The following is a 12,387-nucleotide window of genomic DNA, read 5'->3' as shown; positions in this document are numbered from 1 at the left end:
TTTTTTTGTTCCTCAGTGTGATGTAGTGGATGTAATGTACTTTTTCCTTAGTTAAGGGACAGATTTAAAGAAAAAGAAAAGAAGTTGGATTTTTTTTTTTTTTGGGGTGTTTTTTTTTTAAGAACGAAGAGATAATTTTTCAAGGAAGAATGAAGGGTTGGAGTTCTGTTTGGTACTGAAATGCTTTCTCTCAAAACATCAGGTCAACACTATTAATTGTTCTTAACAACACGTCATCACTGTTCTTAGTTGTTACCAACACGTCTTGACTGTTCTTTCTCAATCTTAGTTGTTCTTAACAACATGTCAACACTATGCTTGGTTGTTCTTAACATATCATCACTGTTCTTTCTTAACATGTCATCACTGTTCTTTCTTAACATGTCATCACTTTTCTTTCTTAACATATCATCCCTGTTCTTAGTTGTTCTTAACATGTCATCACTGTTCTTAGTTGTTCTTAACAACATATCATCACTGTTCTTAGTTGTTCTTAACAACATGTCATCGCTGTTCTTAGTTGTTCTCAACAACATGTCATCACTGTTCTTAGTTGTTCTTAACATGTCATCACTGTTCTTAGTTGTTCTTAACAACATGTCATCGCTGTTCTTAGTTGTTCTTAACAACATGTCATCACTGTTCTTAGTTGTTCTTAACAACATATCATCACTGTTCTTAGTTGTTCTTAACAACATGTCATCACTGTTCTTAGTTGTTCTTAACAACATGTCATCGCTGTTCTTAGTTGTTGCCATCAGATGTAATGACAGGAAGCCAAGGGGTAGAAAATCGAGATGAACAAGACAAAAAAAAAAGGTTGATTCTGACTGCATGCTTGTTCCTTGTTGCTGCAGACTGAAGGGCAGCGAAACAGCAGTGGATGTAGGTAGCCAGCCCTCTCCTCACTGCATGGCACAGAGCACACCTCACTGATGTGCTCTTTCTCTCTCTTTCTCTCTCTTCTTAGTCTGTCTTGTGGTAGCTGGAGCATTTCTTTCCCTGCTCTGTGTTCCTGTCTGAGGGTGTCCTCATTTTGTAAGCTGTGTCGTAAATGTATATATATATATATATATATACATGCGCTCGTTTGTGAAAATGATCGTCTTAGTGTGTGTGTGTTTGTCCTCTTTTTGAAGGCAGTGTTGTAAATGTATATGTATATATATGCTCTCATTCGTGAAATTGTTCCTCTCTGCTGTGTGGGATTGACATTGTGCATTGTTAGTTTTGGTCTGTTGTTTCTGTTTATTGGGTTTGGGAGCAGAGTTGATTGTTCAGTCAGTGTTTAAGGGTCTTCCTGCATTGGGTCTCCTGCGCTGGGCTAGGCTTTATCTTTCTGATGGTGGGTACATGCACTTAGAATCAAGCTTACCTGTCTGTTGAAGGGTACATGCATTTAGAATCAAGCTTACCTATTACCTGTTTGTTGAAGGGTATATATATATATATTGAGAATCAAGCTTGCCTATTGGTTGAAGGGTATATGGATTAAGAATGATGTTTACCTGTTTGTTGAAGGGTATATGTAAAAATGCTTTGAGAATCGAGCTTACCTGTTTATTGAAGAGTACAAGTATTTAGAAAGCTTATTTGTTTGTTGAAAAGTACATGTATTGAGAATTAAGCTTACCTGTTTGTTTAAGGGTTCATGTATTGACAATCATGCTTACCTGTTGAAAGGTACATGTATTGAGAATCAAGCTTACCTGTTTGTTGATAGTTGTATGAATTGTTGTGTCATTATACTACATCTGTTGGATTGTGTTGTGGTGTCAGTGAGGTCGGTTGATCTGTATGTCTTTTGGGTGTTGTGGTGTTGCCTTTGGTCTGAGTAGTTCAGGATGTGATATGATAAAATTTTGTACCTATGTCTTCCAGGTTGTACTGAAAAGTATCTCTGAAATTATTTCAAAACATTTACTGATTTCAGTGGGAAAGGATGGAAACTTTTTTGTTAAACATGGGTCAGGGTTGACACTTGCTTGTCTTGTACAGTTAGCCTGGACTGTTCTTCCTTAAGAACTGGCTCTTTTTTCTTTTTTTTTCTAGATTGTGAATATGAATTGGAACTCTTATCTTTTTTTTTTAAGAATAAGGATGCTTGCAAAATATATGAATGTTTTGTATTTAGGTGATATAACTGTTCAAAATGTCAGACGTTAGACAGCTGCGAGAGATTTTAAAAAGGAATGTGGAAAACATCCATATTTAGTGCGGTTTGTTTTTGTATGTTCCTGTGCGTGTGTCGGTTTTGAATAGTAGGATGTTACTATCAAAACAGTTTCTGACAGGACATCCTCAGTGCTTTGCTTTTTGTCATTACCAAAAAAAAAAAAAAGAAAAAAAGATCAAGACACAGGTTTTGTACTCGGGTCTTTAGTATCAAGCCAAACAATTCTTTAGCCCTAAAAGAATATAAAAAACGAATCCAAATGAATCTTCAAGGGTTTTTGTTTCGTTGTTTATTAAAAAGATAATGTGTGCAGAAAAAATACCATCACCAGTGCTGCTTAGTTTTATTTACAAATTAAGGTGCAGATGCGGCTGTAACTGTTTAGGCATTGCTATAGTTGTTTGTTTGGTGTCACGTACTGTGCCATGTCACATTCTGCTCAGCTTTGCTTGTGTACCAGTACTTAGAGCTGTACATTAAGTTATTTGGGATTTTGGTTTTTTTCTCCAACTCCCTATTCTGTCATCCTTTTTTTTAAATCTCCACTTAGTTCTATGTTTTAACTGTGATCATGTTTTAGAAGACACAGCAGTTTCAGTAGGAAACCAAAGACTAAAATTAGTTACACACATGAAGAGATTTCTCCAGACATTCACATACCTGTACCTTTGAATGCTCATGCATACTCGAACACACACACACACCCCAACCCACACACACACACACCCCGACCTCCCCTTTCTCTCTCTCTCTCTCTTTCTCTCTGAAGAGATGGGGCCATGGCCTTAAATAAAACATTGTTATTGTTCTCTCTCCCTCTCTCTGTCTCTCACACACAAACTCACTCACACTGTCACACACACACACGTAACTCGCACATACACTCTCAGTCTCTCTCTCTCTCTCTCTCTCTCTCTCTCTCTCTCTTTCTCTTTCACTCACTTACATGCACACACACACACACACACACACACACACACACACACACAGAGAGAGAGAGAGAGAGAGAGCCAAACAAGGCAAGGGAAGACACAGCAAGAAGTTTATTTCATGTGCCCCCTCCGGGCATAGAAACATTATACATCAGCTTCTTTGACACACACCATATAAACAGAGTGACGTCAAAAAGTAAACAAATGCAAAAGGCCCACACGAGCAAATAGACGAGTACACGTTAACAAAAATTTTCCTTCATGATAAACAAAACAAAACAAAACAAAAAAAACACCTCCCCAAAACAGGGTGTTCAGTTTGAGGTTTGGCTTGTAGGAGGCTGTTCTACCACACGCCTCTTTCCTTCTTTTCTACTTCATAGCCTTGAGATGGCCTCAGTGGTCGGTGAGGCTCTAAGCACCATAATTTGATCTGATTTCATTTCTCATCCACACGGCCAATCCTCAGTTTTAACCAGTGTGCTTCATACATTGTCAGTAACACATTTAGATCTTCTCCAGATTTCACACCATAAGCATAATATGTCTGCGTTCACAGTAATCCCATGGTAACAAAGAGAAAGTATATATATATCTGCTTTATTCTTCATAGTTTACATGTCTTATATACTTAGATTTCACAAAACATGTGATCTTTTTAGTCAGCACAGTAACTTATGTCATCATAGTTCCACAGATTTCACAAAGCAAACGTCCACTTTCATTTTGATAGTGACATATCTCATGACAGTTACCAACTTTATGCTTAGAGCTCATAAAGCTTTTTTTCTTTTCTTTTTTTTTTTAAAGTGTTAATGAAGTAATGTGGTGGTGTTGTTGTTGCAGAGTTTGACAGGTTTTTGACAGAGAGAGCCTCCGCGGCAGAGGGCTTACCCACCATTTCTGCCCAGACAGGTCAGCAGCCAGGGACTCGGAATTCCCGGCAGCTGAAGAAAGACGACGAGGAGAATCCACTGTTTGCTTTGTGAGCCCAGCCACTAGTCCACAGGTGGAGATTGCAAAACCATGAAAAACATTACAAAAAAAAGAGGTTCTTGATTGTGTACATTGAGTATTTACATTTATGTTATTCAGGAACTTTGTGCTTTGCAATGCTTGTGTCGTGTATGTTGATAGAGATATTTGATATATTCTTCTGACTTTTTTGGTGTCTTCTGGTTTACGGATTTTAAAAATTCTTGTAATGGAATCTTTCATTGCTGTTATCGTATTGTCATGGTCTAAAAAGACTTCTTTCCTTTTGTTGTTATTGGTGGTGTAATTGATTGGTTGTTAAATGTGCAACTTTGTTTTAAAAGATGCTCATTCGTTGATATTCATATCTTTCATGGTTGTCTGTGAATATGTTTGGTGATTGTATGTTCTTAATTTTATTCCATCAGTTACAATTCCCTTATGTACCAGTTTTTTTTGTTTGGTTGGTTTTTGTTTGTTTGTTTTTGTTTTTGGTTGTTGTTTTTTGGTGCTTGTGCTCTGAGAATCAGTGAGTGTGGTTTTAACCTCATGTGGTCAGTTCAGTTTTTTCCATTTATTCTATTTATAAGCAATCTTGGATTGGAATAAGCAGTTGTGTTTGAAAGATGTAAGTTTTCCTGAGATTATTCACACTTACTGTGGCATGGTTTTCACCATTGTGATCAGTTAAGTGTTTATTTTATTTGTTTCATTTTTTTAGCACTCTTGGATTGGAATCAGCACCTTTCTTTGCAATGTGTGAGTTTTCCAGAGTATTCACACTTACTACTGCACTTGAGAGCTTTTTGAAAAAGATTCTTGTTATTGTTGCCTTCTCATTGTTCTGATCTTTTTAATCAGCTGTGAATTAAAAAAAAAAAATGTATGTAGTATTTCTTTTCTACACCCATAAATGGTTACTTCTTTCTCTCTCTTTTTCTCACACAAAGACACTCTTACACATGCCCATACCCACCTGCCACATGCTTACACAAAGAACATGCACACATACAGATACACACCCTATAAAACAATAACACATTCATCATGGATAGCATATCATTGCATTCTTCAGGGGAATGGAGTTATATTTGTGTTTTATTCTTTTGTGCCATTTTTTGCTTGTGTTGTGTACTGGTATTTGTGAAGTACAAGTTTTAAGTTTTTCTTTGAAATCCTGATAGATCATATTTAATTCATATGACCTTTAGGAATTCAGACAGACATAAGAACAGAAACACTTTGTTATGTTACCTTTCAGTGTTTTGCAGCAATGTGTTATGTGGTTGGTACTATCCAGCAAACTCATATTCTTATGCGGTGCTGATGTTGCAAGTTGAAAGTTGTCTTCTTTGCCATTTGTTTATATCAAGAGATGGTTCTCCAGAAAGTATGGCATGTGTGATACGTTCACGTGTGGTTGTGTGAAAAGGAAATAGTCTGAAAGTTAATTTCTTCTCTTTTCTTCTCTGTTATCAATATGAAGTTGTGTTCATTTATTTCAGCAAATCATTGATTTATAATCAGCTGAGATGTTGTTACCCCCACCTTCCACAACCGATAGAATTATGACAGCATGCATCTGTCACTCCAGGCTGTCTGCTCTTTCCTTGAGTTATTGTATGGTGTTTTCCAATTATGACAGCATGCATCTGTCACTCCAGGCTGTCAGTTCTTTCATTGAGTTATTGTGTGGTGTTTTCCAATTATGACAGCATGCATCTGTCACTCCAGGCTGTCTGCTCTTTCCTTGAGTTATCGTGTGGTGTTTTCCAATTATGACAACATGCATCTGTCACTCCAGGCTGTCTGTTCTTTCCTTGAGTTATTGTGTGGTGTTTTCCAATTATGACAACATGCATCTGTCACTCCAGGCTGTCTGTTCTTTCCTTGAGTTATTGTGTGGTGTTTTCCAATTATGACAACATGCATCTGTCAAGGCTGTCTGTTCTTTCCTTGAGTTATTGTATGGTGTTTTCCAATTATGACAACATGCATCTGTCACTCCAGGTTGTCTGTTCTTTCCTTGAGTTATTGTGTGGTGTTTTCCAATTATGACAGCATGCATCTGTCACTCCAGGCTGTCTGTTCTTTCCTTGAGTTATTGTATGGTGTTTTCCAATTATGACAACATGCATCTGTCAAGGCTGTCTGTTCTTTCCTTGAGTTATTGTATGGTGTTTTCCAATTATGACAACATGCATCTGTCACTCCAGGTTGTCTGTTCTTTCCTTGAGTTATTGTGTGGTGTTTTCCCATCCAGTACAAGACCTGGGAGAAAAAAACCCATAAAGATAGATACAAAATAAACTTAAATTGTGTTTTAATTTTCTTCATCTTGTATTAGAACATAAAATACATATTTCTTTTGAGTGGTGACATATTGGTTTCATCGTTTATCTAGGTTGTGCCATTGTATTGTATGACTCTTTTGTCACAACTACATATCTGTGAAATTTGGGCTCCTGGCCACACCCGTTCTCTGAAGTTTGGCTGGAAAATGGAACTGAGCGTCTAGTCATTCAGATGAGATGATAAATCGACATCCCATGTGCAGCACGCACTTGGCACATGGTACCATGAAAAAGAACCCATGACAAAGTAAGTGTTGTCCTCTGGCAATATTCTGCAGAAGAAATCCACTCTGATAGGTACACAAATATGTATGCATGCCTGACTAGTGTGTTGGGTTATGCTGCTGTCAGGTGTCTGCCCAGCAGATGTGGTGTAGGATACATAGATTTGTCAGAACACGGTATTGCCTCCTTGAGAAAATGAAACTGAAGCCCGTTACTGCACTAGATCTCTTGAACCTATCAACAAACCACATTTCCTTTCCTTGATGTGAACTAACACTTTGAGAGGTGACAGGGTGCAGGTTTGAATACATGGACGTATCAGGTAATAACTGATCAACTGTGGGGTAAGAACAACATCTCTGCTGTTATAGATGGATGTTTTTATTTTACACAATTGGACACTATAAATCAGGATGCCATAGATTTATGACAGAGCAACAACTGTTCAAGTTATACAGACTGGGGTAGAGGGCTATGTTCATGAATATAAACATAATAGTTTCTACTTAACATGACTTTTTGCTGTGTGTGTGTTTGTTTTTGTTTGTTTTGGGTTTTTTTGTTTTTTTTAAGAAGTCACTTGTTTTGATCATGCCTGTCTATATTTTGCATGTTTGTGGAAATGTGTTCCCTACATGGTAGTGTTGACCTGTTGTGAGTCAGTGAGAAATAGTGCCATGTTTCCCTTTTGTCACCTTTATGCTCTTGTGATATACTTGTTGCTATGAGAGAGGCTTTGTTTCGCACACCGTTTGAAAGATGATAAACTGTAAAGGATGAAAACAACAACAGCAAACTAGTTCCCTTTACCTTATTTTCTCATTTCTCCTGTCTTGTTTAGGTTCAGTTACTTGAGCCTGACTGGCCTTTTGCCTGTGTTTTGCTTAATAAAAGCCTGATCTTGTCACCATTGATTTTTTTCTTCTCCTTACTGTCTTCTAATTAGGGGAGGGGGGAGTTAACATTGTAAGGAGTTGTGTCCCATGTCCTTCCTTTCTTTTTTTTTTTCTTTTTTTTTTTTTTGAATGCTCACTGGATTTTATTTGCTATAAGAGGTGCACAGACTTAAAAAGAGCCTTTTGAACAAAATCACTTTTTTTTGTGTGTGCCTAACTGCTGACAGTGCATTTGATAATATGCACACACACACATATATATATATATGTATAAACACAAAGGAGGTTCAGGCACTGGCAGGTCTGCACATTAGTTGACCTGTGAGATTGGAAAAGTGCCCACCCTGAACCCATCAGAATCAAGCCTAGATTTGAACAAGGACCCCAGGATGACAAGTTCAGTGCTTCAATCACTTGGCTGTCTCGATAGGCGGGTTTGGACAGACAATTGTGACACCAGTTTTGTCCTCCAAACCAGCAGAGCTATGTTCCACTCTTTACTGCATTGTTTATGACTTGTGATTACCAACAAATTTTTTTCTCCAGCACACAGGAAAGTTTTTGAGGTCTTAAAAATGACCCTTGGGATAAGTCACTTATCTCCATTTAAAAAAAATAACAAAAAGCATCCACAATAAAGTCTCTCTCTCATTTCTTGCAAAACTGATGACAATTTCTTGGTGCAGTGTCAGTGCAATACGATTTATTAGCACTGCGTAAATAGGCCAGTACACCCTCTTTTTTTTTTTTCATTTTCTTGGGCCTGTTTGCGATAACATCTAAATGCTTGATCTCATGGCGACCATTGTTGCGGACATAGTTACACATGTTTCTGGTATTTTTTTCCAAGCCCCTGCTAATGGTTCATTATTTTGAGAATTTTGTTGGCTGTCTGGTCTGTGTGTGTATGTGTGTGTGCAAGATCTGTTTGGTGGATTTGTGTTGGTAAATTGTCTTTTCCCCACAACTTTTACATCCGTGTTGTCAGAAGAACTTAAAAGTTTTGTGTTTAAACTTTAATGTGGTTGAATTCTTTATTTAGTTGTTGTGTCCTGATATGGCCGCTTGGCTGGACTAAAGCAACAATGTCAAATGTCAAATAACTTTGAAGAAAACATAACGTGCTAGCTGAGAGAAAAAAAAGGACCAGCTGTGATATTATCATTGTACTAAGTGACTGCAATGCTAAAAAAAAAAAAAAAAGAATACACTGTATATTAGGTGCTCTTTTATTTATTTGTACCAGAGATATTTTTTTAATTTTAACTTTCGGAAACAAAAAGTACTTAAAATTTACAATTTCTTTTGTTTCACTCAGAGTTCTTTGTTTATCAGAATGATATTTGCTTAATCATATCAAGGTCACAGTCTGAAAATAAATGTATCAGTTTAACAAAAAATGAATTTCTTGACAGCTGTAGTTTTCTCATTAAAACAAAAAAAGAAAGAAAAGGGGAGGGGGGGCGGGGGGGAGGGGGAAGCCACAAAAAAGAAAAATCTTAGTTTCTTACCATGTTGTTGGTAAATGAAGTGAAGCTGAACTGTTGCAGTTGTGAAGTAACAGATTGTGAATGTGTGCATCATATTAAGTCATCAGTTGTGAAAGTATTGGTGTAAAATTTGCTGTTGTCTTTCTGAAAGTGTGGATGGTCCAGAGAAGGTTTTATTAATGGGTTATGTATGTGATGCACATGCATGATTTTTCTAATATTTTAAGAGGTCCACAGTTGTGGAGGAGCTATGTTATCCAAGTGTATGCAGTTTTGTATAGTGACGTCATGGTTGTGTTGTCAATCTAGACCTGTCATTTTGTGGTTGAGTGGTGTTATGAACTTTGGTTTCTGATGACATGATTTGAACCACATTGTAGACAGTGCAAAGTGTATTCATTTACTCAAGGTTTGAGCATCATTTTTTGTACTGCACAAGTGTGATCTTTTTTTAGTGTTTGTGTTGATGCTTGTCAAAGATCTTTCTAGTTGCTCAGTATTTGAACATCTTTTTTTTTTCTTTCCGTTTTTCTCATTTTTGACTGATTTTTTTTCTTTGCGAGGGAAATATGTTGCTTTACATCATGACATACTTGAATTGGATGTTTACATCTTGCATTGCCACCGATTCTAGAAGCTTAGGAAAAGGGTGTGGTGAAGCACATTTCAAGCATTGGCCGCCGCTTTTAGTTATTTGATGGATTTTAGCTACCAATACACAAACATTGATCAGCGATTGTTCTAGAAAAAGAAATAGGATAATTATCGCATGTTCACTGTGTAGGGGAAAAAAATCTGCCAAAGTGATGAACTTAGTGTCACATCAGTGGTTTCTTAGTTGTCTTGTCATTCAGTTTGCTGCTCTCTGTCAGGAATATTGCCATAATCATTATATCATGGTACAATAGTTCTTTACCATTTTGAAATGGATATGCATCCAGCAGTGTGCTGCAGATATACTCCATCGATTTCTTAAGAATTAATCAGTGATTCAGAAAGTCGGATATGTTTTTAGATTATGTATGGATATTGACATAAATAAGCATAAAGATACTTACATAACAGTCCAGATAATTGTATGTAAATATATGTATAACAGTCATAAATAATAAATATCTCACACATGCCCACACACACACACACACACACACACACAGTCTTGATACATATTTGTCAGTACAATGAAATTGTTGATTATGATTAGCAGAGGCTGAACATTGTTCATCTTGAAGAATTTTGCTTGTGTAAGTCATTGATTTTGACTTGTGAATTTAGATGTTCCAGTGAATATATTGCAGTATTATTTAACGCCTTAGATTCATGTATTGGCATCAGAAAAGATTTGTCAGAACACAATATTAGTGTTGGAACAGTTTTTTAAAGTGGGTTTGTTTTTGTTTTTTTTTGTAATAGAAAAATGTTTTACGCATGCTTCAGATTCCGCTTCAGTTTGGTCTTTGATGTTGTTCTGTAAGTCATGGTATTCCTTGTGGAGGTCTTTGTTCTTATCTTGAGCCTTTTGAGCGTTTTTCTTGCAAGTTGAAGAGGGTAGGTTTGAGGTAGTGCTGAAGTCTTTAAATTGGTCTTAAAATCTACACATAGAATTCTGAAAGTGTGATAATTCTTGTTTGGAAATCTGTGATTGATGGGGTGTATGTCAAGTAAGTATGCACACACTGTCAATGACCAGCCCAGTGTGCAGTACAGAACCACCAAGGAAATGGGAGGCTACATGCGTCTGTTGTGATTATGAAGGCAGGCGATGTGTGTGCGTGCATGTGTGTTGACCAGATATGGTGTTCACTTGATGTTATGGTGGATGAAGATTGATGTTCTGTCTCTTGGGGAAGAGGAGGGTTGTTGGCTCCTATTATCTGTGCCCTGGTTCTCACTGCAAGTCAGTGTGCTCTAATTCTGTTTTCACGAGATTATACCTTCATTCTTACACCCTGTTTCATGCGTCTGTGTTCTTTTTGTGTTCTGTTTCTGTCAGTGGATAATAGTTAAAAATAATTTCTTCAACACACACATGATCAAAAAGAGGAGAAAGTATTCAAAATTGTTCATTGCACACAGCATAGATCGAATTGTCCATAATGCACAAAATAGTTAATACTAGGCTATGAATGTAGAATGACAGAATCTCTTGATTTAATTCCAGGAAGAAAATGATGAGCGTTATCACTCTACCCTGCTAGTGTCCAGTTTGAACCTACACTTCATGTTCACTGAGGGTAATGAAAAGCACCTCAATAAAGGAGAGGAAGGGGAGGGTGTGACTATTGAGACATGGCAAGGACTGCTTTGTGTTTGGGGGAGATTCTGTTGAATTTCATCATGATCAATCAAAATAATGGACACAACAGATGAGTTGTAAAAGCATTGGACTTTCAATCTTAGGGTCCCAGGTTTGAATCCTGGTCACGGCACCTGGTGGGTAAAGGGTGGAGGTTTTTTTTTTCCAATCTCCCAGGTCAACAGATGTGCAGACCTGCTAGTACCTGAACCCCATTCCTGTGTTTACGCATGCAGAAGATCAAATATGCATGTTAAAGATCCCTTAATCCATGTCAGCGTTTGGCGGGGTATGGAAAATAGAACATACCCAGTATGGATCTCTCACCCCCTCACCCACAAAAACGGAGTATGACTGCCTTTATGGTGGGGGTAAAAACGGTCATACATGCAACTCGTGCACTAAAGAATGAATATGGAGTTGCAGCCCAAAAATGACGAAGTTCAAAATAATCGCCAGAACACAGCAGTGAGGGTGGAAAATGCATACAAACTGTAAAACAATGATCATGCCATCTTTCAAACATCTACCCGGCCTGACGCAAAATATGTGCTTCTGGGAGAAAACCAAAGAATATCTGTGGAAGAAAAACCCACAATATTTGCCACATGGAACGTATGAACTCTCCCATCATCACTGCTGATAAAACTGCCCAGGGAAAGAAGCTCGGAACTGTTCAATGAAGGATCCAAACCAGAAATCCTTTCAAGGGTAGCAAAGACAACAGCAGTACTGTCCAGTTTGAAACCTACATGGAGTAGAGCAACATCTCCATCAGACTCGTGGTGCATGCACTGGTGTATTTCATTTTCCTGTATGCATGCAAGACATGGACCTTCATGGCTGATTTGGAAAGAATTCAAGCCATGGAAATGGTGTAGACAGGCGCAATAGCCGGGTGGTTAAAGCATTGGACTGTCAGTCTGAGGGTCCTGGGTTTGAATCACGCTGACGGCGTCTGGTGGGTGAAGGGTGGAGATTTTTATGATCTCCCAGGTCAACATATGCGCAGACCTGCTAGTGCCGGAACCCCCTTCGTGTGT

The 12,387-nt window shown here is 37.7% G+C and overlaps 1 protein-coding gene across 7 annotated transcripts in view; it reads left to right on the top strand.

Annotated features, from left to right (window-relative positions):
• LOC143285167 (target of Myb1 membrane trafficking protein-like) overlaps positions 1-11,000 on the top strand; it is a 46,863-nt gene extending 35,863 nt beyond the window's left edge. For 4 of the 7 annotated variants that reach the window (XM_076592416.1, XM_076592408.1, XM_076592429.1 and 1 more), the window contains one exon: positions 3,955-11,000. In XM_076592416.1, coding sequence (XP_076448531.1) covers positions 3,955-4,097 — 143 coding nt within the window. In that variant the 3' untranslated portion in view covers positions 4,098-11,000. Of the gene's footprint in view, positions 1-857; positions 886-3,954 lie in introns of all 7 variants that reach the window. The other 3 variants (XM_076592448.1, XM_076592455.1, XM_076592440.1) reach the window with 3 other exon arrangements.
• The last annotated feature ends 1,387 nt before the right edge of the window (positions 11,001-12,387 follow it).

This window comes from Babylonia areolata, chromosome 1 (assembly GCF_041734735.1).
Source record: "Babylonia areolata isolate BAREFJ2019XMU chromosome 1, ASM4173473v1, whole genome shotgun sequence".
NCBI classification, from domain to species: domain Eukaryota; kingdom Metazoa; phylum Mollusca; class Gastropoda; order Neogastropoda; family Buccinidae; genus Babylonia; species Babylonia areolata.
This window is presented reverse-complemented; position numbering and strand designations above follow the sequence as displayed.